The sequence below is a fragment of the Trifolium pratense genome, linkage group LG1, assembly GCF_020283565.1.
Source record: "Trifolium pratense cultivar HEN17-A07 linkage group LG1, ARS_RC_1.1, whole genome shotgun sequence".
Taxonomy (NCBI): Eukaryota; Viridiplantae; Streptophyta; class Magnoliopsida; order Fabales; family Fabaceae; genus Trifolium; species Trifolium pratense.
Window position 1 is genome coordinate 35,484,571 of NC_060059.1, and position 27,586 is coordinate 35,512,156.

The following is a 27,586-nucleotide window of genomic DNA, read 5'->3' on the forward strand; positions in this document are numbered from 1 at the left end:
AAAAGTAATGAAACTTTTTCCTTTAAAACGTACATATGAATTTGGTCTTGCATGTTGCAAAGGTCCACAAAGATTGAATTTGAGACACTGAGAGAAAGAGATAAATTGTTGTCGTGTGTTCAAATTGAAGGAGACACCCCCACCACAAAAGTAAATTATTTCCGAGATATAAAATTCTACTACTTGGCTAAACAAGTGCGATATATTTTCCCCATACATTTGTACAAAATTATAAATATTTTAGTTTTATTAATTATAAATATTTTACTCAAGATCGTTTAGATGAGATAAACTGTGTCTTTTCTAACTTAATCAAGGTCATATGTTCGAGTTAGATCTTGAGTTTGAACATTCAACAATTAAAAATTCTTGGAGAGAATTTGTTATCCATTTGGATTCTACAAAACTTGTGGGACTATAAAATAGTGAGGATCGGCCTTGAAAATTAGTCACTATAATTACGAGCAGAAGATACCTGGTTTACAAAAAAACAAAAAAACAAACTATTTTTCACGAAAATGAATTCAATGTTTACTCTTTTACTTATATGGTTTACACAATTTATCAACTGCATTGAGTGTCATCTCCTTTGTCTTCCTCTAATGTTTTGTCTCTCCAAACTATACTAAAAATTAGAAACGACTAATCTAAACTACGGATATATAAGAGGCAAAATAGCTGGGTTCATTGGACTAAATAAAGGAACGGAAGAAGGAAAATCGTTATGTTAATCCGAATGAGATATCTTAATAGTGATGGGAAAATAGGTCAACCAATAATCTTTTTTTTTAAAAAAAACTTGGTATTCAGCTTTAGGACCGACTAATTCAAGGGGATCAATCCCACCGCCCACTTACGGAAGCCACACTTAAAGCCAGAGTTTTTTTTATATGGACTTAGCCCACCGAAATTGGCACTAGGGGGAATCGAACCTGAGACTTTGAAAGGAGCATACTCCAAAAACCTAAGCAAACACTAGTAAACTAACCCAAGTGGGTTGTCAACCAAAAATCCTATCGAATTGGGTACAAATTAACTATAGTCATTTATTTCCTATATAGACATTGCACTTGAACAAACCTACACCATTCACCACTAAAAAAACGAAACACACACAATGGATCAATGGTATCACTAATCGCACAAAGCATACAATTTGCATACTTATAATTTCTCTATTGTAATTCTCACCATTCATTATTTTTGTATCTTGAAAGGTTGAGATCCACACTTTATTCTCTTTTGTGGAATTGTCACCTGAGACCAAGGTTGTCAGGATCGAATGTTTACCTCAACTTGTTTTGCCTAGGTAAACTCGACAGGTAAACTCGACTCGTAAAATCGTTCGAGTTTACCAAAAATTAAAATAATATTAAAATTATTATGTACATAACCTTGTATTAAAATATACAATTATCCAAATAAATCATATAAACGTCCAAATAACAATCTAGATAAGAAGGTTCGTAAGTTTCTAAAATCGTTAAAAAGATAAAGTATAAAAAAAACTAGAGTTACTGTTTTCAAAAGTTCAAATTCTTTGATGTATATTCTTCATTGATGTATTCTTCTCCAAAATCATCAAATTCTTTTCCATATGATAAAGAATTTTCAATATTAGAACCAAAGATCAAATTCATTGAAAGTGGAGCTGAGAAAAGTTGTTTATTTTGACAGTTAGACAAAAAAAAAATTGGACTAAAAAATGAAAATGAGCTTTTAAAGGTAAACTCGCAATCACAAAGTAAACTCGTGTGACGAGTTTACATGATTCCAGCGAGTTTGACCGAGTTAACTCGGTGTAAACTCGTTTGTTTCCCTAGTTTACCATAAAATGAGTTTACATCCTAATTAACATGTTTTTCATACCTAAAAACGTAAAATCAAACGAGTTTACGCATTAAAATGCGATTTTAACAACAATGGTTGAGACAATCCACCCCGCCTAAAGAATACTAGTATGTCTTATTTCAATTTCCAATGACAATCAATCACAACTTGCTAATAAAAATACTAAAAAATGTAGGTATTGTCCAATTTGTTGATAAAGTTGGGATTGGTTGTCGGGTTTAAACGAAGGGTATATTTCCTATAATATTTTATTTACTTCTTTAACATATACTCTTAAGACACATATTATCATTTTTCAATTATAATTTATTGTCATTAAATGCAACTCAATTGAAAATATCAAAATTGTTAAACTGCACATTTTAATCTATGTTCGAATCCAAAACTTTACGATAAATGTTAGAAGTCCCACATTGGCTAGAGATATGGTAAAGATAGCCTTTATAAGTGTAGTGCAAACCTCAACTCTCAAGCTAGCTTTTGTGGTTGAGTATAGGCCTCTAAAATTCTAATATGGTATCAGAGCCTAGTTCTAGATCCATTTGTTGTTTGTTGTGGAGACCTCCCATATTTGGGCCACCCGTTGTTGTTGATCCCACGTTCCAGCTTGTTCAGTTCTGGACGTGAGGGGGTGTGTTAGAAGTCCCACATTGGCTAGAGATATGGTAAAGATAGCCTTTATAAGTGTAGTGCAAACCTCAACTCTCAAGCTAGCTTTTGTTGTTGAGTATAGGCCTCTAAAATTCTAATAATAAATCCAGACCTGAAAAGGAGAAGGGCGTGAAAGTTTCATTGATGTTACCTCTTTATCTATAAAAACATCTAAACTTGTTTTGTTTACATCCTTAAAATCTAAACTTCAAATATAGAAAAATAATAATAGTTCAAATATTTTCTATAAATTACATTACTTCTTTTTTTTCTTTCTTTGGTACAAATAAATTACATTACTTCAACCTTAATTATAAAAGTTGATTAATGTACCAAAAATAAAGTTAGAACAAAAGTTGACTTTATAGACCAAATAAATATACAGTACAAATTTATTTTCATTAATATCGTGGTCACTTTTTTTTTTTTTTTGACAAACATTAATATCGTGGTCACTTGTTTAGTGAAGAAGTGCGTAACTGATAACTTGATTACTCAACCTTAAACTTGCATTCAGAAAACAAGAGAAGAGAAGAGCGTATCAAATTAGGATCCAACAATTTTGTAGAAATACTACTGGAAAACACCCAATTACACGAAGGATATTGCTAAGTAGTAACCGATAACTTCTCCAATACTCTCTTTTCATAGCATCTACAATGACACTTTGGGTATCATACATTACTAACAAGTGGTCCATACAATACCATGTAATATTTATGTAACTCATACATATTTTGTTCTAATGGTGGAACCACTTTTTTAGTATCATACATTAATAACAAATGGTATATTCTATATTTATTTTTTTATTTTGTCTAAATAAAAATAAAAATTAGTTAATTTAATAAATACGTAGATAAATAAATTACTAATTAAATATAATGAGAAATACATGACAAATAAATAAAAAATTGTGAAAAATGCATAAATATGACGGGAAATATATAATGAAAAATATAATAATTAATTTTTATTATTATACATATTATGATCCATTTGATAGAAAACAAATAAAATATGATTTGAGAACAAAACAAATAAAAATTATGTAATATATAGAATAAAATATTTTCTGCACTGTTGTTGAAGAAACGAAATTGAATGAAAACTTATGAAATGAAAAGACAACAAAGAAATAAAATGTTCCTATAGTAAAAAAAGAAAAAGATCCGATCATTAAATGTCAACCGTAATATTTTGATATATGTGGAAGCTAATAATAACATTAAATTGATGATACTGGTACTTTAAATAAGGTACCGGTATCATCAATTTTGATACCCTATGTGTCACGTCATGGAACTCCAATAATAAAAAAAAAATAATGTATCATTAGTTTATGAAACTCTCTTATATACTCTTATCATATTCATTCATATTATACTAAAAGATGGTGGACTTGCAAGTGCAAAATAGAAACCCTAATTAAACCCTAATTGAATTGGCCATGGTGATCAACAATCATGCATATTGTCCAATGACACTTTGCCAATTTCGTCCACTAATGTGCTGCCAATTTCTATCCAATGGTTGATTGACATCTATAGCCTTAGCAAACCACATGTTGAGGAGCAGAAGCTTACATATGGCCTGCTATATGGAACACATGCATTGGGCCTAGTGGGATATATATTTCTCTTTTCCCATTTTATTTTTTCATTTGTGAAGTTTTTTTCTCTCTCTTCTCTCTTTTCTCTCTCGTACGATCTCTCTCTCTCACTCTCTCTCTCTCTCGTGCTCTCACTCTCTCTCGTGTTCATCATCATCAAGCCAAACACCACCCTCATTGTCCCTTGGAAGCTCCGTAATAGATGGTTCAATTGCTTGGAGTTGGCTAAAACCATGCATTTTAGAGTGACTCACATTTATCGTGAAGGGAACTATTGTGCAGATAAAATGGCTGCTTTAGGCATCAATGTTGATGGTTTTTATTGGTGGGATAATATTCCGCCTAGTGTTCGAGGAGATTATATTAGTAATTTAATGGGTCTTCCGTCTTTTAGATTTCATTAAATCCATTGCACTCTTTTTCCCTTATCCTTGGTTTTATCCCTTGGGTTTTCCAGGAAAAGTTTTTAATGAGGCAGTGGCAGGTTCTTTGTATTTCTATTTCCTTGGGTTTTGGTCTAGTCCCCCCAAGTTTGTCTCTTTTTTCTTTCTTTTTAATAAATTTATTAGGGTGCTGCAAATTATAGGTGATGATTATGGGGTGCCAACATAGTTGGGATGTCATAGTTATCATGTGATGTTTGTGCACGCTAATGTTTTATAAAAAAAAAGCCAAACACCACCAAACTTTCATCTTAAATCAACATGCAATTCCATAAATAGGTTCCTCTCATCTCAAGCTCCAAGGTAAGGGTAATTTTATATCAAACATCCATGGATTTCCTTTGAATTCTTGCTGTGTTCATCACATTTTAAGAACTCAATTATGAACTTGATTGCATGTGTGAGATCCTGATGGTGTTCAAGTTTTACAGAGAAGTTATAGGTAAGAACCGTAAACTTTTTTTCCTTCTTCTATTCAAGTTAAAACCCAAAACACCATTCTTCACTTCTTCTCATTTGGTAAATTGCATGTGAGTTTAATGGAATTGAGATTCTCTGGGAATATATCAGAAGCAATGAACATGGGTACAAGATGCAAGCTTTGGAATTTTGATCGGTGATTTTTGAAGAAGTTTGGGTTAAACCCGTGTTCTAGGATAAGGCTCCACTAAAAAGGCAAATTCTCACTCCTCGTAACTCTGATTGAGATACTGTTTGTTTCTGTGGTTAACTAACTCAATTCCGGTCGTTGTGACGCCAATTTCATAATTTTTGATTAGGAAATGAGGTCTAGGGACGCGTTTGAAGTTGAGGTACTGAAGCTGTCAAAATGGTGTTTTGAGGACTACAGGTTTGGGTACTCAAGCGGCACAAAAGGATGGTTTTAGGCTTGCGAAATAACGTCGTACTGTTGTTAAATCTGGTGGGTTCCTTTAAGTAAACTCTCACTTAATAGAGTAGCTTTATTAGCTTTTCCCCAAATTCATGATGCATGTCAACTTAGGATTTTTAGGATTAATTAGGATAACTCTACTAATTAATGATTTAAACAAGCCCTTAGCATGATTGAAATGACTATATGTTGTGGAATTTAGGATAAACCAGAGTTGCTAGCGGTGGTTTTTGTGTTGATTTGATTACACTACTCACTATTCAAAGAGATTAGTAAACATGTTATTGTTATGTAGACCTACCTTTAAGATATGTTAATTTATAGACTTAATTGATGATCTTGCATTGTGCAAAACAAAGTTAAAGCTTTGATTTTAATGATGTATGTTTTGTGGGATTTGTTTGTTTGTGTTGGACACAGGTAGTTGAAGTTTCAACTTCAAATCTGGAAAATATGGACATGTTACGTGTTGCTTTGTTGGTATTCACATCTTCACCGGCCAAAAACATGAAGATATTGTTCCTTCTTCTCATAACTGTCATGCATGGTTTTTATTTTAATATGAGGTTATCTTTAGGGTTTGGATTATATTTTTAATTAATTGATTAACTAAGATGTGTTTGTTTGTTATTACAACAGGTTCCTCATGTCAATTGTACTCATAAACTTGCTAACAGATCCAAAGGGATTGGTTGAAATTGAGGGTCTCTCAGAAGTGCAGATTTCTGATTGTGCTAAAGCCAAATGGCGGTACAACAAAGGAAGAAGATCCGGATCAACCTCATGGACTAATGTGAATGAGGCATCAAGCATGTCACACTGGTGAGCATAGTTCTAATTAGGCACTCCAAAACATTTTCATGGTTTTCTCAGCTTGATAGTTACATTATCTGTTTAGCTTTATATATATATATATATATATATATATATATATATATATATATATATAGCTTGACAAGGATAAACATATTTAGACGCAGGGATACTTCGGAGGCCAAAAGCGAAACAAGTAAGTTATGGATGGTTGATCTTGGAGGCAGTGAACGGTAGCTGAAAACCGGGGCCAAAGGACCAACACTTGACGAAGGACGAGCTATTAATCTCTCTCTTTCAGCTCTAGCTGATGTCCTTGCAGCTTTGAAGAGAAAGAGGTGTCATGTGCCTTACAGGCAAGTATTCTGTTGGCGTCGATTCGTCATATTTAATTATTGTCTTCTAAGAAATCTATGCCTAACTATTATAAAAGTCGTACAAAAGATAATTTGTGATTAGTTAACAGTGTAAATTTTTTTACACCAACAATGCATCAAAACTAAATTCATCAGAGTATTAACATGATTCAATGTTACTTTGTTTGCAGAAATAGCAAGCTGACTTAACTACTGAGAGATTCTCTAGGTATGATACCGCTTTCTTCTCTAATACTACTAAATCTTGTATGCAAAATAGTGAAAAACTGAGACTAGAGTAAGAACGTGCACGCATGCGCAAATATGATGTGCAATGTTTTATGCAGACTTTTATTTTTCCTATAAAATATTAAAATGTCTAATCTTTATTATTATGTTTTTGAGTTTGGTAAAATAGTTTCAGCTTTTAAAAATCTCTTTTTACGTTTATAGAATGAAAAGGGTAGATATAGATTGTAAGATTTGATATTTCTAGATTATTTGATGATTTATTTTCTAACATTTGATGAAATTGTGTTTTTTGCAGATAAATGATGGATTTTGATCCAGCTTGAAGGTTTTGATCATCTGTTATAAGAGGTAGTTCTCTTCTTGCATCTGTTACATTATGATGATATGTCAATGTATTCATATTTATGTATGCATGCATGCCTTGTGAGATGTTGTATCTTAATGTTGTCAATTTGTCAACATTCAACATGTTATTATCTTAATGTAGTCACTTTGCCAACATTCAGATTTTTATATGTTGATGCTTTTGAGTTGATATGGATGCAAGAGTGCTTTTATCTGAATGTAGTCACTTTGCCAACATTCAGTGATTGTGCTTAAAATTACCAGGTGCTAATGCATCTCAATATATGCATGCACATTTAGCAGATTATTAGATGGCTCTGACATAATGTTTCTTCATTTGTTTATTTTGTATCATGAGTGTCTTCATGTTCTCTTGTGCTGGCTGCATCACATTTTATATATTTTGATGCTTTTGAGTTGATATGGATGCAAGAATGCTTTTATCTTAATTTAATCACTTTGCCTACATTGATTGAGTGTTCTTAAAATTATCAGTTGTTAACTTATCTCAATATATGCATACGAATTTAACATATTAATAGATACCTCTGAAAACATGTTTCGTGTTTTGTGTATTTTGTATCATGAATTGTACATGTTTCTTGATTTGTGTATTTTGTATCACACTTGATGATTGAGTGTATTTTTCTTATCCTTTTTTAAATGTACATGAGGAGTTGATTTATGTGAAATTGTTTTTTTACCTGTTCACTGCAGGCATTAGCTAGACTCCCTCAATGCTTTGTTCGCAATTTCGGGGTCTTAATTGATACATATGTGATTCTTCGAGATCCTAATCCTAATGAGTTCGAAGTGCATGTTATGAAAAAATCTAATGACATGTACTTTGATCAAGGATGGTTGGTTCTTAGAAATGTTTACGACATATGGTTTGGTGTTTGGCTTAGTTTTACTTATGTTAATCCTAAGCTTTTAAATATAACATAAGATGTTTATAATCTTTACCTCGTATTTATATAATGTGATCCTATTCCATCTTCAATAGATTTTGTATCTTTCTAATATAGATTTCTATAATTTATTTGCGCTTCGTATAATCATCGATAAATATCTAAGAATTTGATATATTACCTTATTGTACGATTTATAAATCTTCTGGTATTGATTGAGGTCCTTCGGGTATAAATCTAGATATGAATTCATGTGCGCTTCATAGAATCGTAATTTTTGTATCTTTCTTCTGTAGATGTTTGTAATTTATGTGCGCTGCGTATAGAGCTACTGAATTTTTCTCCGCTGAAGACCAACTTTATGTAATCATATTCGATCTCCGAATCTCGATTATGTTCGTAATTCTGGCCATTGAGAGAGATTCCAAAATTTTTTTCCATCCGACCTCCGAGTATCAATATATGTTCGTAATTTTTTTATCATTCTGATTTAGAGATCTATAATTCATGCGCTCTGCGTATAGAGTTTTTAAATGTTTTCTGCTTAAGGTGAACTCTCGGACTGCCATCATGTAGTTCGCACTCAGTGAATAATGGTTTTGGGTAATATAATCTTACATTTTTCGCTATAGATGTATACATATCCGTATCGAGATTTCTTATTTATGTAGCGATTAAGAAATCAATGGAAAGTTATCTAATAGATGTAAAAGTTGCTAGCTTTTATATGCTATATGTCAATCACTCTATATTCACATGGAGGTTTATGTGTTCATTATTTTTTTGCACAGAGCTTAAAAGACATTTTCCATTTCACTAGAAACATGGCCTTTCCCCCATCAAGTTGCATCATACATCAAGTGGAAACTTCTTCATTTACTCGTCCTACTTGCAATGCATGAACGGCCACCCAATCAAATGACTTAGAGTGACTTAATATCCAAATCCTATCTACCTAAGTATCATGATATCCTATGCCTATTTCAACCAATCCAAGAACATGCACTTATCTATCACCATTATTTCAATTACTTTGAAAATATAAAAATTCTAATTGTAACTTATACAATTATGTTAATGACGCCTAAATAGTGCACCTACTTAGACTCTTGGTGCCTATTACTATTCTATGGTTTAATTTTTTTTTATCTGCCAAACTATACAATTCCATCTGCATCTCTTTCTAAGCTGCTGATAATTGAAATTCAAAATCTACTTAATTGACTAACTCCATCTGCATCTACTTTGCCTCTTCGACCATCAAAATCATTTGATTATTGTTTGATCGAAGAATTGACATTATTCGATGAAGTTTACTTTTTAACCTATTGATATTTGTCCTTTAGAACCATATTAATTGCGCAAAAAAAAATGGGTAAAAATTAAATTTTATCCATGTCACAGGTCTTTGAAGGCTCAACTATAAAATTCCATGTGACCGAGTCATCCAAAAATAGGGTGGTTCGCTTTTGTATTGTACTTATTATGATTTGGTTTGTAAGTGTGTTTACTCTTTTGGATGTAACAATTATGCTCTTTGATTGATTCGTTTTATTATGCCACTCCCCAATTAGCCTCCAATCAAATATTCAGAGCATCCTAACGTTCATATGCTTTAACAAATGAGTGGAGTGGAATGTGATAGTAAAATTTAGGAATTGATAGTATCAACAAAAAAATTAGGAATTGAACTTTTGTCTAGCTTCATTGGCTCATAACATCCATGATTGATATATAAATGATGCTTCCCCTAATTGATTTTCATATGCTTATGACTAACTTCCTTAGCTCGTGACATCCATGATTGGTAAATAAATGATACTCCGCCAAACCCGTGAAACGCACGGGTAGCCGTCTAGTTGACTTATTGGAAGATGCTTTTATCTTATAATATTATAATATTATTATTTCCAACTTATAAATTTTAATTTAATTTTGAATTTAGTTTCATTATTCCCTTTCTTTTCCTCTTCTCCTACTTAGTTGGGATCTGTCCTTATCAGTTTCATAAATTCTTTCTTCAATCTTGGACATCAGATGACCTTCCTTCCATTTTGTGGTATGCCCTACAACTTCTTCTTCCTCCTTTTATTTCATTTTACATTATTACATTTCTTAATCGTTTTTATAGAATCTTCTTTTATTCATCATGTTTTAGGATTTACTATACTAGTATTGGAAACACTACATAGTGATGATAATGTTAACACATACTAGGGCTACAATAATAATCATGTCCAAAATTGTTTCTATGTCTTTTTCGGATATTAATTACTTTGGCTTAGTGTGAGTGATTCTTGTAGATAAGTTAAAAAGTCATAAAAAGAGGCGCACCTATCATTTCTGTGATCCGGTGGGTGGTTATGATTGATTGACTGACGACATTTGATAGTGTAGAAAGAAAAGTCTTTACACTGACAGTGTATATAGATATTAAGTTCTCATTTATTTATTTATAATTTTGGTAGTAAATTACTTTTTAGTCAACTTTTTTACATGATGAGTTCAATATTTGAGTTGATAAAATTGGTGGATTGTCAAATTCTATGATGCAACCAGGTAAGTAAGAAAGTTTGAAATTTGAAACTGAGTGAAGAGAAGAGTCACACACAGCAAAAAGATGGCAAAATCTTGTTTGAATGTAATTGAGATCATTGATAGCGACGATGAACCTGATATTTCTCACAACGTTGGTGCAAAATCTAGTTCAGTAAATGTTGTAATTGATATCATTGGTAGTGACGAAGAACCTGATATTTCTCAGAATGTTCCACTTAATAGGCGAGGTAGTGGAAACATTTCTGTTACAACATCAGAAGAAAAAGTAAAGAACTTGGACAACAATCCGAACGTTTTGCAAGATATGCAAGGTAGCGGAAACAATTCTCCTTCAACATGTTTTGAGGAAGAAAAAGGAAAGAACTTGGATAGCAATCATGGCGGAAACAATGAAGAAAATTTTGATGTTTGTCAAGATATCTTATTTACTTCAAATACCAAGAGAAAACGGGCTTGTAATGTTGTTATGAGCGAGTCTGAAAGTGATCGTGATGATGATGATAATATGAGCAACTCTCTAACTACTACTAATTTAGTGGCTGATAAGGTCACTGATGACATTCGAATGCCAAGGCGTCGTCTAAAGACGCAAAGAATAGTGCCTGATAAGGTCACTGATGACATTCGAATGCCAAGGCGTCGTCTAAAGACGCTAAGAAAAATCGGAAGTAAAAGTCGGGGTGATAAAACATATCAGCAATGTATTCCAACAAACGGTGATGATGAATTAGAAGAGGATTTGTCATACAGTGAGGAAGATAACATGAGTGATTTTATTGTTGATGATGATTTTGATGTATCTGATAGTGAAGACATGTCCAATGAGTCACAAGATGAGTCTAATAGCGACGCTGAATCTAATTCTGGTAGCTTGCAGAATTTACAGGATAATAACAAGGATTCTCATTTGCAAGATGTATCTGATAGGAAAGGTAGTGGAAATATTTCTCTGTCAACATGTTCTGCAGCAGAAAAGGGAAAGAATTTTGATTCCAATTATGCAGAAAACAATGAGGGAAATTCTGATTTGGGTGAAGATCTCTTATGTGTTGTAACTTCCAAAAGGAAGCCAAATCGTAATGTTGTTATAAGTGAGTCTGAGAATGATGACGGTGAGGATTTTGATGATGATTTGCCAATTAGTACACTTAAAAGTAATCTTGTTAAGGAAATCAGTGTTGACGAGTTAATAAATGTTGTTAATGAAGAAGCAGATGATGTTGATGCTGATGCTGATGTTGATGATGATATGCCAATTAGTCAAGTTATAAGGATGAAGAAGCCGCGTAGGCGCCGTCTTAAGCCTCTAAGAAAATGCGTAAGCAAAAGTAATGGTGATAAGGTCAACTATCAGCAAAGAATTCCAACAAACAATGATGCTCATGATGGTGATGATGAATCAATGGAGGACTTATCACAAAGTGATGAAGGAAACTTGAGTGATTTTATTAATGATGACTTTGATGTATCTAATTGTGAAGTCGCCTCTAGTAAGTCACAAGATAGATGTAATGGTAATGTGGACTCTGATGATTCGAATAACTCACAGGATTTACAAGATCGTAGCAAGGATTCCAATTTGCAGGATTTATCTGATGATGACTATGATAAGTTATTATCAAAAATTCAAAGGAAAAAAAAGCAGAAAATTAAGTGGGAATCTGAGCCTGAAATGCTTGCAGATTTAGGAAAGGATCCAGTGTTGTGTATGAAGGCTGTCTGCGTTCTTTATCGACAGCAAACGGGGGAGGAACAGGAGATCAAGGGAACAGTGTGCCGCAACGGGCGTGGATTTAACACGCATGATGCTTACAGGTAGGCATAAAAGGTGCAATAAGTTTCATGCTTGTGATGTATTTATGCCATATGAATCTTGCACCTTGTGTTTTTATTTGGAGCAGTCTTCTCCCAAATGGTACCTTTCTTGTTAATAATTACTAGTATTTTATTTTGAGTAGTGCTATGTGTCACGAATCATCCACATCACGAAACTCACGAAATAATACAGTTTTTTTTTAAAACACTAGTCAAACTTGGATGTTGAATTATTGATTACTAGAGTTATATTCAACTGTGATGTTGAATTGTTTATGTAAGGAGTTACTTGCTGTTTCTCTTAATGTCTTACTTGAACAATAAATATACACATATTTTGCATTAAGCTTTGTGCACCATTGCACTCTATGGACATAAAGAAAGCTTAAAAAATGCACGATTTTCGTATATGTGGTGGTAGAATGGTTTAAAATTGTTGTCTTGCAGTTATGTTGCAAACTTTTATATTACGTGAAAATGTGGTTGATGTGGTCAAACTAGTAGTTACTAGTTATGATGTTGTTGCGGACACTTCAAAATCATTTATGTCATAGCTGCAATTTTGGCAATTTAAAGCCAAACTCCTCGTATGGTTTATTAAATAGCTTTTGTTTAAAGGTCTTATGACTTTTTGAAGTTGTTGTGTAATTGAAAACACAGAATATAGAGAAAATCAGAAAAATATTTGATGATTGATCATATATTACTTTGGTCATTTATTTTCTGTCAATTTTCTAATATTTTCTTGTTGAAATTCCAATTTTAGAGGCAGTAAATTGGCCGAGTTCCTCCTTGATGGCAGTCCTGATGGTAGCATAAATAAGACTGTGGAGGAGTTGCAAAATTTTATGCCCGACGGAGTTGAAGTTTGCGAATCACTTGCTTTTAACTACTCAAAACAACTATTTGAGATTTTCGAGAACAAAGAGGATGATTTTTTCCCTTGACTAGCAAAGAAACAGGTTCCTTTTCAGAATGTTAGAAATGGAATCATGTGTATAAATTTTAGCAAACATTAGCACATTAGAAATGGAATCATGTACATATATATTTTGCTGCCTCCATATATGCATAATGCTCCAAACACGCAGTTCATTGGTGAGCTGAGGACACAAAAGATCCTCAACTCACCAATCGAACTACGTGTTTGCATGTATTTTGAAATTATTTGGTCTGCTGTGGCAAATTGTTCGTTATATTTATATTTATTATCATTAGAAATAAGAAATATGTAGCTTAAGCCTTTGGTCTTGTGCTTTATGTTTATGTTTCCTAATGCCTTTCTATTTGGTAAATCTAGAGCTGTAAAAACTTGGCCAGGCCTAATGAACCAATTTTTGTTATGTGAGCCAGGCAAATAGACAAAGGCACAATGGGTCATGCTGGCCCATAATTGTGCGGTAGGGCGTTTGACATTTACCGCACAATGGCAAGAGCACTAGCTCGACCTGACATATTTATGTAATTTGCTCGTTGGATTGGGTCAGGCTGAACCATTTGACACTATCCGTAACTTAGGTTTATTATTGTGTTGGGCCAGCTTGACACAAGCCCAATTAATGGTTGAAGGAAGCCGAGAAGCTTCTAATAGCTTGTTGGCATTTTGACTCGCAAACAATGTAACAGCCGACCAATATTAAAAGAGTAATTTACTTAGCATTATTTACTTGCGATGAATGTAACAGCCGATCTATTGGACTGTTATTCTTAGTACTTCTTGCTCCCCGAGTAACCTATTGATTGATATGCGAGTTTTTTTATTTTTGTGGCATTCAAACCTTGTAACTAGGGGATTAGTTCAAATATTCTTTGAAACTCACTATGAATTTAGTTGTAACTCAATTGGTGCTCGATTAGAAGTGAGTTTCTAAAAATCTTTATACTTATTCAAACCCCATGGAAGCCAAAAACTAATACATTGGTCAACTTGTTAGGGGGGCGAGGCGAGAAGTACTATGAATCATGTTCCAATAGATATGTTGTTACAATGAATGTGCACACAAAAGCATCAAATAGAAGAGGTTAACCCTTGTCCTATTAAGGTAGTTCAGTTGGTAGCTACGAGAGACATTATTGGATGGGTTGGAGTTCGAAACCTAGTTCTTCGTTTTTCCATACTTATAGTGAATCTAGCCACTAAACTGCTAAACAAAAAAATAAATAAGAGATTAACCCTTAAATAGAAGAAATTTATTTTATATTTTTTTTTTGTGCATAATTTATTTATTTATTATTTTTTTTGGTGTAGTGCATAATTTATTTTTGTTACAAGTATATTTTGAGAAAATGGCAAATTCAATTAATTATGTCAAATTTCATTTGGTAAAATTAATTAACTGACTATTCAATCAATTACTATGTAAAGTAATAACTCATTACAATAATTGATAAAGTAAATCTTTTTAGACCATCATATCAGATATCAAAAGTAAATATATTTCCAGTTTACTTATTCTATCTATATTATTTATATTCATATACAATGCTAAACATTCATTTCATTACGAATATTCTCTTATTCTAAAACACAAAAATGGAATGAATTAATTTATATCAATTATTAGACATGGATACAATCTGTCAGTCCTAATTACAACTCCAAATCAATGATACATTACAAGGATACACAGCACACAAACAACTCATCAAATTCTAAAAAATGCAATCCCTTTCCCTCTAAACGTGCGGCTACACCTCTAATTTTACATCTCAACATTGCTGGCTCTCTCATAGGAAACTTTTCAATCTTCTTATAAAAGGAACAATAACTCTTTGTATTCACCACCCGCCCATAGTCCGATTCTATTCTCTCTCCTTTTTTTTTTCTCTCTTTTAAATCTTGAAACGAAATTAAAAGAGAGAAGAAAAATTAAGGAGGGAGAATTATTGAGAAAAAAATGGCAATTTCATCTAGGGTGGTCGTTTTCCTTGGTCTTATTTATGCATCTCTTATGTCAATCGCTTGCTCGCAATCCATGGCTCCGGCACCTGCTCCCACAAGCGATGGTAAGCTTTCATTAACATTTTGATTTTTAACATTGTTTATCAAGTAATTCATAAACTTCATTCTTCTATGTTGATATCACCATATTATATGGTTCATGGATGAAAATCTAGATTATTTTTTTTGGAGAATCAACCTTGCGAGTTGAACCGATTATAAAATTATGATTGAATGTTTTTTGTCTTGATAATAATATCAATATCAAGAAATTTAAAGAAGGCTTGTGATTGCGATTTAGGCTGCAACATCTGGTATTTGATGTCTCAATGACCATAATATGATTGTTGTTGAGGCCGCGCCAATTGTGTTTGGATGCAATTATTCAAAATATAAAAAAAATTGATGTGTCGGTGCGATTTGAAACATTTCTCATATTCTCCTTTGATATTGTGTTTCGCTACATGGTAGATCTAGACTATATGAAACAAAACATCAATCGAACTGCATGATTTTTTCGATTCGATTTTTTTTTTAACCAATGTTGTTTGGTTTCATAATGCATTGGCTAATAATCAAATTTTTTTCATTTAAATTTTGCAGGCACATCAATTGACCAAGCAGTAGCATATGTCCTAATGTTGGTGGCCTTGCTTCTCACTTACATCATTCATTAAGGCATCAACATTGGACTCATTCTGATTAATACAGATCTTTCAAGGACATGTAACATGTAATAGGAGGAAGGAAGATGTTTTAATTTTATTATTGCAAATTTGAATAACTTCCATTATTCTTTGAATAGTCTCGTTCTATTTATAGTGTTTGTTACATCGTTGTTAGTTTTTTTTTAACTATTGTTATTGGTGCGAAATATCCAACAATTTTGTTGATATTTAATTTCTGTAGCAGAAATTAAGTAACAACTTTTAGTGAGATATTCCCTCGTAACCACATTCTTAGTACTTTCTTATATTGATGGTACAATATTTGAAATTTCAATTAAATTAAATATGAATTAGCCTTTGTTCAAATTACTATACGTAATTCCATAATGTTGATGATTCTTTAGGTTACAATATCACCATTTAAATTCTTTGAACTTTCATAATCTAACAATAGCAACAAGAATTGTCCCACTCATATATACTTTAATTTATGTTCTCATTCTTAAGAAAAATTCACAATTCATTTTCAACAACATAAATCTCGATGGAAAAGGTGTGAAAGATGATATAGCGTGAAATGAGTTTATAAATAATGTTACATTACATCCCTTTTTATGTATTGATCGTGTCATTCACCGTTTATATCGACACATCAAATCTAATAATATTGTATGAGAATGAGTGTATTGAAAAAACATAAGTCTCACAAAGAATAAAAATAGAGTTCAATATGAATTAAACCCAATATAAAATCTAATACAAAGAAGACTCTGCATTTTTCCCTCTCTCTCTCTCTCTCTGTATCTCCAAAACACAGTTGAACTTATCTTTCTCCCCAGCCCCCAAATTTACCATTGATCCTGTCTTTATTTTTTGTGTCTAGCATCTACATAATTTAGTGATAATAAATTGTCTTGATTGTTCAAAGCTCATTTCATTTTTTCTTTGCTTTAGAACGAAGTTTAAAACTAGTAAATGTTGGACGATATTGATGATATAGTAGCTTCTTTAGATGTAAATGTTGGTTATACCAATTAGCTACACTAATTAGTTAATTGATCTTCTCATTTGTTAGACTAATCTTTATATTCATTATCTCATTATCAATAAGTTTTCCATTTTACTCTTTTTTTTCATTGTTCTCTTATCAATGTCTTTTATTATTCAATAACAAGAATAGTGTATTAGCTTATTTACATACTAAGTTGGACAGTTAGCTTTCCCAAAAGAGATTTTTTGCCACCCTATCTATTTTTCACGCGCTCATTGTTGGGGTTGAATGTCAAGTCCCACATTGCCCGATTTCTTAAATAAAGAATGAGATTAAAAAATAGCTATTGGAGAAGTCTCACGTCGCTTAGAGTGGTGAAGCAAAGAGGAAACCAAGACTATATATTAGACCTAAGTTCTTTTTTTTAGATGCACCGGTCAATAGCATTTTAGGCTATATCTGACTGGGTCGTGGGAAGATTGATGGTAGTCTATGTGTTGTGATTGTGTTCCTTTATTTTCTTCAATTTTGGAGTTTCCACGTTATATTCTTGTGTTGTGATTGTGTTCCTTTATTTTCTCTATGCTCTGATACCACTTGTTGGGGAGTCTGGGGGAGTTTGGGAGAAACACCGGGATAAATACTTCAGGACCACAACAGAGGGTGACCACATCTCCATCCAAGACCTTAAGACATTAGGTTAATGGATCACCTCTCTTATAAATCCAACATTTTTCCTATATATAGTCGATGTGGGACTTAACCACTCGCACTTGAAACCCAACACCCTACACGTTTTCATATTTACTCTTCCGCTACTTTTTTTTTAATGGCAACCCTTCCGCTACTTAAGTAGCGGGAGTTATAAAAATGAGAAATTTATAAAAAAATATGATCCGCTACTTAAGTAGCGGACGTTATAAAAAACAAATCTGGTAGGGTGTTTTTGGGGTGTATCTGTCTGCTACTTAACTTTGGACAGGGATATTTTTGTAAATTTATAGGGCCCACGAGAAAATAAATAGGGTGGTGAAGGAAAATCTCTTCCCAAAACGCGGGCTTGGATTGCTTGCTTCTTTTGCCAAGTTGGGCTATTTCTTTTCACCTCTCCTTCCTTTTTCCCGCACACTCTCGATTTTCAAAAATAATTCCCTTGCATAACCAGCGAGTATTGAAGGGAGCGCAAAATCTAACACAGTTCGTTACCTAAAGTTCGAATTCAAGAAGGTGCAAAATCTAGAAAAACACAGCTCACTATTTAAAATGCGAACTGAATAGATACTTTAACTGGAATATACAAAGTTAATGTATACAAATTAAATTCATATTTATATTTATAGGTTTTTTTTTTTTTTGACGAGAAGCGTTTATACTTTATAGTTGTATTCGGTCTTAACGTTGTTAGTCTAAATTGTCTTCACATTCACCTCATTTGAATTGCATTTGAATATTTGTTTGTTATCAAGCAGCTAAAAAACAAAACAATAATAACACGTAGCTCTCCCTCTTTTAACACCTAACTGTAACCAAAACAAAACTAGTTCAACATTTTTTAACATTCCCAATAAGAATATCCTAATTTATTGATCAACACAAGGTGAATATCCATATAAATTAGCTAGCAATATTCCTAATTTTTCTTGTTCACATCTCCTAAGCTAACTTAGGACTAAACGTTCTATGTTACATTATCAAAAACATATGAATAATGCATAGCTATAATAATATATATATATAAGAGCATACACATAAACAACTAAACCAAATTAACAACAAAAATTGATTTGAGAGTCTTGTTCTTTAAAAATGGCATTAGAAGTCCTTGAGGCTCTTGATTCAGCTCGTACACAATGGTACCATGTAACAGCCATAGTAATTGCAGGAATGGGATTCTTCACCGATGCTTACGATCTCTTTTGCATTACAACCGTTTCAAAGCTCTTAGGACGACTATATTACTTTGATCCAAGCAATGGCAAACCGGGGAAGCTCCCACCAACAGTTAACAACTTTGTCACCGGTGTGGCCCTAGTCGGGACACTTTGTGGCCAATTATTTTTTGGCTACCTTGGAGACAAACTAGGACGCAAAAAAGTCTATGGCATCACACTTATTCTCATGGTCGCTTGTGCCCTTTGCTCCGGCCTTTCCTTTGGTTCATCACCAAAATCTGTTATGACAACCCTTTGTTTTTTCAGGTTAGTGAAGGATCAAAAAAGTTTCGAAACTTATAAAATTAACTCAACGATAAATAAGCTCCGATTTTTATATTTATATGTTTATTACTTTATCCAAACCAAAACTTTAAAATATGATCAATAGTAATTTACAAAGAAAAGTTTGAATTCCCTCAAAAAATTACGGTACCTCACTATTTCCTCATCCAAACACACTATACAGTCTTATGTTATCTATCTTTTATATGCATATTATATGATTTGAAACTACGAAATCCTTTGATTATTACACTACAAGAAAAACACAATTTCTTAACAAAATTTGTTGAGGGCTTTTTAGTTCTCAACAAGTATGGCTTCCTTTGTTGGCGGTTTTGGGCGCCAGGAAGTGATACAGCTGGGTCGATGAGTTGTTGGTGGTTTTGGCTGCCAAAAAGTGGTTGTTGAAGCTGTTTCATTCTTGTGGCGGTTTTGGCCGCCAAAAAATTTACCGATGAGCATTTTGTTGGCAGAATTTGGCCGTGAGCTGGCCGCCAAGAACTGGAAATTTGTTGGCGGTTTTTTACGCTTCTTGGCTGCTTTTGGCCGCAAACAAAAAGTGGTTTTCTTGTAGTGTTAATATGGTATTAGAGTCTGGTTTCGATCCAAGAACATGTGGGTTATGGGCCCAACACACTAAATGTTTAATATGAAGATTTGTTTTGTGATTTAGGTTCTTGCTTGGATTTGGTATTGGTGGAGACTACCCTTTATCTGCAACTATCATGTCAGAATACGCCAACAAAAGGACGCGTGGCGCATTCATAGCAGCTGTTTTCGCGATGCAAGGCATGGGAATTATCTTCGCAGGGTTGGTTTCAATGCTCTTTTCAGCTGTTTTCAAAGCATATTACCAAGCTCCAATTTTCTCTAAAGACCCAATTGTGTCAACACAACCCGAAGGTGATTTATTGTGGCGATTAGTTCTCATGATTGGTGCTATTCCGGCTGCTATGACTTACTATTGGAGAATGAAAATGCCTGAAACTGGTCGTTATACTGCAATCGTAGAAGGGAACGCGAAACAAGCTGCAGCAGACATGGCAAGAGTTTTAGACATTGAAATTATAGCTGAGCAGGATAAGTTGGCTGAATTTAAAGCCGCGAATAATTACACTCTTGGCTCGCGCGAGTTTTTTGACAGACATGGCCGTCATTTGATTGGTACTATGAGTTGTTGGTTCTTATTAGATATTGCTTTCTACAGTCAGAACTTAACACAAAAAGATATTTACCCTGCAATGGGACTAATTGATAAAGATACCGCCATGAATGCTATTGATGAAGTTTTTCAAACCTCGCGTGCCATGTTTGTTGTCGCCTTGTTTGGAACTTTCCCCGGTTATTGGTTCACTGTTTTCTTCATTGAAAAAATGGGACGACACAAGATCCAACTCATTGGTTTCTTCATGATGTCTTTCTTTATGTTTATTATTGGTATCAAATATGATTATTTGAAAGACGAAAACAAGAACCTATTCGCTCTTTTATATGGGCTAACATTCTTCTTCGCGAACTTTGGGCCTAATAGTACAACATTTGTCTTGCCGGCTGAGCTGTTTCCAACGCGGGTGAGATCCACCTGTCATGCTCTCAGCGCGGCGGCAGGGAAGGCTGGGGCTATGGTTGGTGCATTTGGGATACAGTCCTACACATTGGACGGTACCACGAAGAAGATTAAAAAAGCAATGATGATTTTGGCCTTCACTAATTTGTTAGGATTCTTCTGCTCATTCTTGGTCACGGAAACTAAGGGACGATCGTTGGAAGAGATTTCGGGTGAGGATGGGAGAGAAAGTGAACTCACTGCAACACCAAATGATAGGGTTTCTGGGGCTCATCAAGAATCAAGAACAGAGAAGATGTAAAGGAATACATGAATTCAATTACTTGTTGCAACATCTATGTTTATTTTTATAATATATGAATGTAATAATAAAAATAATAGAGCCATCATCATTGATGTGTTTTGCTGGTTTATGATAAAATGAAACAAAAGTTATATTTTGTTATAAGTCGTGAAAAGAAAAAGAAAAAAATAATTTGTTGTAATGTTTATTATTTAATGAAACTTAGCACTACTACTTAATTATTATTGTAATGTTTGTATTTGTTCTATACTTCATCCGGCCTCTTTTATAAGAAAATATGTCTATTTGCACATTTATTATAAGAAGCTACCTTTTTGTCTTGAAATTTTTATTACAATTCCTAAAATATCCTTAAATTTGCATTGGAACTCTACAATCATTTAAAAAGTAATACAATTAATGAGGATACTTTTGAAAAAATATCATTAAATAAACTTGATTTTGATAACTTTTGCTTATATTTAAGGCCAAAATTTTTTTTGACTTTTGCTTATAAATAAGGCCGGAGGGAATATATATCGCCATAAATTTCAAAATTTAAAGAGATGATTTTATTTTATTTTTATTTACAATGTTGTCAATGAAGATCGAAGTTAAGACTTCGTGTATATTAAAAGATGATTTTAAAATGCGTGTTGATTTCATATATTTATACTCGGCAAATTGTGAGTATATTTTATGTGAAATCTTGGATTTGATCTCTAGGCACCATAGTTTTCCTGGAGATGTGTTTTGATCTATAGAAATGTAAGACATTGGGTCATCAGGGGACAATTAGGAATCATTCGCATGAGTTTCTAAGAATAATTTCACAAGTAAGTTAGACATCATATTTTAACCCAAAATCTTAAAGTATTAGATTTATGGGTCTTCTTGCTTATACAATGTTAAACCTCCACTTTTCTAAGCAATGTGAGACTTAACTTACATTTGCCACAACAACTTTCATAATTGGTTGAAAATAAATGGATTAAAACTATCGCTCTGTTTGGTAAAAATAATCTATAAGCTAGCTGATAGTTGATAAGCTAGCTTATAGCTGAAAAGTTAGTGGATTAAAATTAAAGTGTTTGACAAATTTAGCTATTATAAGTACAAAATGACATAAAAAGTACATGGTTAGTAGGTAGTTTTTTTTTGTAAGTGTTAGTGGGTAGTTATTACATAATTTTTTTAAAAAAATAAATAAATAAAACTAATAAGAGTAAATATGGAATAAAATGAAAAAGCTATAAACTATAAGTTCATACGCTACTTGAAATAGCATTCAAAAAAAGTTGTAAGCTAGTTAGAGAAGCTCGTTACCAAACACTTCACATTTTTATCAAACAAGCTTATAAGTTAGTCCAATAAGCTATAAGCTAGCTTATTGTACTTACCAAACAATGTCAGTCTTGTTAATGAATGTCCCGAACACTCTTTACGCATACCATTTTAAAAAAAATTATTCAAAAAACAAAATATTTCAATTTTTAATATGTTAGTTCACACATTTTCATAAAATTTTATTATTTAAGATGTTTAAAAAGATCCTTGTTAGCATTTCCCTAAAACTATAATCAAGAAGAAAAAAAATCACAATGAGAAAGAAGTCACTCCAGGAACTCATAGTTATGGTCGTCACGACGCAGAAAATATTATATTTAAATTTAAAAAAAGTAACTGTATATCTGGATTACATAACTACTTTACATTAAAAAAATAGTAAAAATACGCATTAAAACTAGGTAATCAAAGCATAAAACGACAACGTTTCGGCCCAAATTCTTTTCGTTGTCTTCAAGTATATACGCGAGCCTTTTCCTTTTGTTCTTCATCACACACTTTATTTTGAACTTGTACAACAAATCCAAATTTCACCTTCTTCATTTCACTTTCATCGTTCAAATTCACTTTTCTCGATGAAATGAAATGGAATATGCAAATGGAAGAAATAGAAGCGATTCTCGAGAAAATTTGGGACTTACATGACAAATTAAGCGATGCTATTCACTCTATTTCACGATCTCATTTTCTCACTTCTATTAAAACTTTAACGAATTCTTCGCATAATCAAAACGACACTGTTGTTGCTGAAACGACACCGGATGGTAACGGTTTTGTTTTTGTGAAGGATTTTCGTCCTCAATGTGAAGAGGTGGATGATGCTGTTCATGAAGCCAAGAGTCTTAATGCTATAAGAACTGCGCTTGAAAATCTTGAAGACCAGCTCGAGTTTTTCCATGTGAGTTTTTTTTTTTTTTTAGAATTATTAGTTGTTTGAATCTTGATGTAGATGGTTTAATTGGTTTTACGTTAGTTTTGTTCGTAATTTTATTTTCTAGGGTTTGGTTTATTGCTAATTAGGTGCGAAATTGTTTCGTTGTTTTTTTGGAATGAATGTTTGTTGCATTGTAATAATTTTAATTATTATGAAATTTTGATGAAATTGAATGTTAATTTCAAGAGAAAATGAATGATGCACTATAGTGTACTGTAAACTAGTTTTAGGGTTTAGGTTTTAAATTTAATGTAGATTAGTTTTACGAGTAAACCACTGAATTGGTCCCTGACTTTGTAAGATACTCGGAAAATTAATGTAGATTAGTTTGATAGAGGCGGGAACCTTTTTGGAATATTCATAAAGTCAAGGACCTATTTGAGAGTGTTTTGTACAGGGTCAGGGACTAGTTTGGTGGTTTACTGTTAGTTTTACACTGACATTAAACGGCAATCTAGTGGGTTTATGTGATAATACAATTAGATGTTTTGAAACTGTTTTACACTGATAATGCATCTCATTTTAACTGTAATTTGGATTATTTGAGTTATTACTTTGCTTCTCAAATTTTGTGGCAAACGCTAGATATTTTATGGACCTTGAGATTTAGTTCGAATTACTCTTTGAGGAAAAAGAATAATAGAATACAATTGTGTGTAGGATTTCTTCACCATTTTTAATTCGAGTTGATAGACCAATTATTTAATAGGGTGAAATGTAGAGTTGATTCTTTTATACTGTTTACTGTTTTTTTCTTCTTAAAATAGAATGAAGTTTTTTCGTTGAATTGGTGTAAGTTTTGATTTCAAATATTCTGTTTGAGTATCATACATGTGTTAGACACTTAGACCAGTTTAGTTGAGTTGGACAATACTAGCACATGAATATATGATCCCAGGGAGTGACCATGTGGGCTGGAGAAACAAACAGAAGGATGAAATCTTAAAACGTGTTAATAATCTGATCTACTTAGGTTACATTTGACTGTCAAACAGAAGACTGATGTTAAAAGATATTTTTTGTATGAATTTTTTTCAGTTCACTGAGTGATATATTGTTCAGAGATAGTTAGGCCTTACCCGATTAGGTTGCCTTTCTAACCTCAGTTCAGATTCAATAGTATATGCAGTAGTTTATGAATTGTGATAATCAAAATGTTTGCAATCTTCCTTGTTATCATCAGTGCCATATTGTTGGATCTGAAATTCAACATTGAATTTTAAGCAATAGAGAAAATTGGAAGGTTGTCTGATAAGTGGGAGCTGTGATATTTCACATGTTAAATGTGGTAGAAATATGCCAATGTTGCAAAAACCTACATAATGCTCTTTTTTATACTGTATACTATAAATCTATATCCTTCCAAAAAATACTATAAATCTATGTCAAGTAGTATTGTAAAACAACCAGATGAAGCTTAGTCCAGTAAGACTACTAATGCTACATAGCACCTGACTGTAACACTTACCATCAAAATGAAGCTTTCCATTTTTAGTATTATTAGAGCTTATATGCTCATCAGCTGATGGTTGGTCCCTGTAGACGGTCGACCGTTAACCGAAACAGACATGAAGTGAGAAACTATAAAAGAAACATCTTTTGCAAACCAATGGAACTTCTGGTGTGATTTTCCTATGAAATCCATGAAATACCTCCACAAACATTCAATGGTTTCTTTTTATTTGGAATATGGTTAATTTCAATGGGTTTTTATTTATTTGGAATTTCAGTTTGTACTCATTGGGTTGCACTATTACGCTGCAATTTTCTCTGTTGTTACCACAAAAGTGGCTGCAACACCTGCGATAGTGTACTGTGACACAATGGAGGGCATTGTATCCTCTAGGAGCCATGCCATGACAATGCTATTGTGCCGCAATTGCAACTGACAATCCTGGTTATGCTGTGTACCTAATAATCCTATTTATACTGATAATAGAAGTCAAGTAGTCGTGTAGTACAATTCCTGCTCAATGAGATTACCAATCTTAAAGGATTAACATTTGAATATGCCAAATGTTCTTATATACCCATTAATACTTCTAACAAAACAAGTTTGACATCACTTATATCACATAAGTAACCCTAATACTTTGTCAGAATGGAGCCCTCATATCACTTGTATCACACAGGCATTGTTTTTCGTCCAGTCACTAGTGTCTTGTGGAACATGAGAAGGTTTAGCAATCAGTTAATTGCATGCTTAATTGTTTTACCATGATATTGTTATTGCGAAATCTTGTTTGTTTTTTTAATATAATATTCTAAATTCGAATTTCATTCTGCATCATATGCAGACCATTCAGACTCAACAACGTGTTGAGAGAGATGCTGCAATTGCACGTCTGGAACAGAGTAGAATTGTCCTTGCAATGAGACTGACGGAACACCGTGGTAAAAAATATAAAGTCATTGAAGAAGCCCTTGCTTTTGTTGGAGATGTACAGGATGCTAGCTGCCTTCTTTCGCCTGAAGTTTATGGAAACCCAAAATGTACAGCTGAGAATTTTGTAGCTGATAAAGGGAAGAGATCTAATATCCTCATCAATGTTTTTGTCTCAAGTTTCAATTTTGTGAAGAAAACTCTTGGGTTAGATCATATGGGCGGAATAGTGGGCAATGCTGCTTTGGTCGCCGTCAGTATGATTGCTTTGCTTCAATTGCATCAGGTAACTAATCATGAAAATCCATTTAGGGAAGAAAATAGAGTTCACGGCAACAGAACTATTAGAAGAACAGCTCAATTGGAGGGTTCTTCGTCCAGTGGTCATTCCGGTAATCTGGATGTATTGCTGGCTAGAGGTTAGGACTAAACCTCTATCATTGTTGTGGAATGATGAGGGTTCTGCTTTCAGTCTATCACTGATGTGTTCATTTTTTTCTTTCTTTTATTTGTTGTCGTCCTTTTTGTGCTCTTGGTCCTTTGTTTTTTTTATCTTGGTTACAAAGGAGGGCTTAAACCTACTCTGAGGAGAGTAGAGAATAGGCTCAAAAGGAGGCATAACTACTTTAGTGAATTTGCCCAAAGGGAGTTGGTGTCATTTGATATATGGTTTTTGTTGCCACCGAAAGTCTGCACTACATGGTGTCATTTGATATATGGTTTAGTCAATCTGGTGATTTGTGAGATCAAAGACGTAGGTTCTGTTTGCGGATTCCCACTTATGGTGCAGCTGCTTATACTTAGTTGGATAGTGTCATCTGTGATGGATTCCTGCACCTTTTTTTGTGGGCTTTAGTTTAGTTTACGAAGTAAGAATTCCTTTTACCTTGATTTTTCTTGTTAATTTTGCTTCCCACTTAGTAGAATCTTTTGTGAGAATACTGTTGCAATGAAGGAAATATTTGGTGTCAATTTTCAAGAAATTGATTATGCATTACTCTATTGGTAGTTGGTAGTTGTTGCCTGTGGTTCCCTCTTTAATCCAACAAATGGTTTCCTAATTCTCATATGTAGGCCATGTATTTAGTGAACAACTATCTGATACCTTTTGACAAATAGACTTGGGATATAGAGTCTTAGAATTGAATACTTCAATGTTAGCTATGTTTAGAGTACAAATTCTAATTGAATTCAGAGTTCAATATTGTGGAGGTGAACATCCACTAGTGTTTACTAATTTTATTTGTATCGTGAACTTTAAGAATTATAACTATGGTTGGCATTGCCCACGTCACTGTTAATAGAGTCTAGCTATTGTCTTGAAGCCTTTTAACTATGGTTTCACGTCGAATCCTTTTTTAAGGATAACCATGGCTCCCACATGTATTTCCCATTAAAAATCCACGAGTATCTTAAGCTTTGATCTTACTCAGCAGTTTTCTAACTTAGCTTCTTTTTGAGATACACTCGTGAACATATTAGGGACCGTTTTCTGTCATTGGATCGTTGGGAGGTTATGGAATCAGATTTTCTTGAGCATGGTTGCCTGCCAAATCAAGCACTTCATCTATAAGGAGTGAGGGTTCTAGTGATAAGTAGCAGGTTTCTTTTAGGCTCTTTGAGAGTTCAGAAAACTCAACCAGGTAGCAAAACCTTGTTTCGTATCCTCCTTCATTTCTTGCTCTGTCAGGTTTTTGCTGAGGCTTATTTCAACATATTTGATAATTAATTCAGAATCATTATTTGAGTTGGGATT

The 27,586-nt window shown here is 33.2% G+C and overlaps 4 protein-coding genes and 3 long non-coding RNA genes across 12 annotated transcripts; all 7 read left to right on the forward strand.

The window, feature by feature from the left end:
• The first annotated feature begins 4,784 nt into the window (after positions 1–4,784).
• On the forward strand, positions 4,785–5,232 carry LOC123902558. Its single transcript, XR_006807663.1, has 3 exons — positions 4,785–4,860; positions 4,989–4,999; positions 5,128–5,232. It is a non-coding gene; the product is annotated as an uncharacterized LOC123902558 (long non-coding RNA).
• A 104-nt stretch (positions 5,233–5,336) lies between these two features.
• Positions 5,337–6,612, forward strand: LOC123902557. Of its 4 annotated transcripts, none has more exons than XR_006807660.1 (4): positions 5,337–5,479; positions 5,870–6,015; positions 6,127–6,271; positions 6,424–6,612. It is a non-coding gene; the product is annotated as an uncharacterized LOC123902557 (long non-coding RNA). The 4 variants fall into 4 exon arrangements; XR_006807659.1 differs by having other exon boundaries at positions 5,870–5,996; positions 6,089–6,271; XR_006807662.1 differs by having other exon boundaries at positions 5,870–5,929; positions 6,089–6,271.
• Positions 6,613–6,803: 191 nt separating this feature from the next.
• LOC123902559 lies at positions 6,804–8,238 on the forward strand. Its single transcript, XR_006807664.1, has 3 exons — positions 6,804–6,847; positions 7,166–7,218; positions 7,933–8,238. It is a non-coding gene; the product is annotated as an uncharacterized LOC123902559 (long non-coding RNA).
• Positions 8,239–10,052: 1,814 nt separating this feature from the next.
• Positions 10,053–13,905, forward strand: LOC123902642 (myb-like protein D). Of its 3 annotated transcripts, none has more exons than XM_045952415.1 (3): positions 10,053–10,185; positions 10,686–12,500; positions 13,267–13,901. In XM_045952415.1, the coding sequence occupies exons 2-3, from the start codon at positions 10,747–10,749 to the stop codon at positions 13,445–13,447; spliced, it is 1,935 nt and encodes a 644-aa protein (XP_045808371.1). In that variant the 5' UTR covers positions 10,053–10,185; positions 10,686–10,746; the 3' UTR covers positions 13,448–13,901. The 3 variants fall into 3 exon arrangements, with proteins under 3 accessions (XP_045808371.1, XP_045808373.1, XP_045808372.1); XM_045952417.1 differs by having other exon boundaries at positions 10,077–10,185; positions 13,273–13,905; XM_045952416.1 differs by having other exon boundaries at positions 10,183–12,500; positions 13,267–13,902.
• Positions 13,906–15,194: 1,289 nt separating this feature from the next.
• Positions 15,195–16,475, forward strand: LOC123885302 (arabinogalactan protein 41). Its single transcript, XM_045934584.1, has 2 exons — positions 15,195–15,506; positions 16,045–16,475. Exons 1-2 carry the CDS (start codon positions 15,398–15,400, stop codon positions 16,116–16,118), a joined length of 183 nt encoding a protein of 60 aa, XP_045790540.1. The 5' UTR covers positions 15,195–15,397; the 3' UTR covers positions 16,119–16,475.
• A 2,431-nt stretch (positions 16,476–18,906) lies between these two features.
• LOC123901790 (low affinity inorganic phosphate transporter 4) lies at positions 18,907–21,184 on the forward strand. The gene is made up of 2 exons (XM_045951701.1): positions 18,907–19,298; positions 19,990–21,184. Exons 1-2 carry the CDS (start codon positions 18,907–18,909, stop codon positions 21,182–21,184), a joined length of 1,587 nt encoding a protein of 528 aa, XP_045807657.1.
• Positions 21,185–22,960: 1,776 nt separating this feature from the next.
• On the forward strand, positions 22,961–26,838 carry LOC123901806 (plastid division protein PDV1). The gene is made up of 2 exons (XM_045951702.1): positions 22,961–23,411; positions 25,745–26,838. The coding sequence occupies exons 1-2, from the start codon at positions 23,094–23,096 to the stop codon at positions 26,252–26,254; spliced, it is 828 nt and encodes a 275-aa protein (XP_045807658.1). The 5' UTR covers positions 22,961–23,093; the 3' UTR covers positions 26,255–26,838.
• The last annotated feature ends 748 nt before the right edge of the window (positions 26,839–27,586 follow it).

Bases quoted from the DNA above. Each gene is read 5' to 3' on its own strand.
- LOC123902642 (XM_045952415.1), top strand. From the start codon at position 10,747: ATGGCAAAATCTTGTTTGAATGTAATTGAGATCATTGATAGCGACGAT. The intron at 12,501-13,266 runs GTAGGCATAAAA...TTCCAATTTTAG, and splicing joins AACACGCATGATGCTTACAG to AGGCAGTAAATTGGCCGAGT.
- LOC123885302 (XM_045934584.1), top strand. From the start codon at position 15,398: ATGGCAATTTCATCTAGGGTGGTCGTTTTCCTTGGTCTTATTTATGCA. The intron at 15,507-16,044 runs GTAAGCTTTCAT...TAAATTTTGCAG, and splicing joins ACCTGCTCCCACAAGCGATG to GCACATCAATTGACCAAGCA.
- LOC123901790 (XM_045951701.1), top strand. From the start codon at position 18,907: ATGGCATTAGAAGTCCTTGAGGCTCTTGATTCAGCTCGTACACAATGG. The intron at 19,299-19,989 runs GTTAGTGAAGGA...TTTGTGATTTAG, and splicing joins ACAACCCTTTGTTTTTTCAG to GTTCTTGCTTGGATTTGGTA.
- LOC123901806 (XM_045951702.1), top strand. From the start codon at position 23,094: ATGAAATGGAATATGCAAATGGAAGAAATAGAAGCGATTCTCGAGAAA. The intron at 23,412-25,744 runs GTGAGTTTTTTT...CATCATATGCAG, and splicing joins ACCAGCTCGAGTTTTTCCAT to ACCATTCAGACTCAACAACG.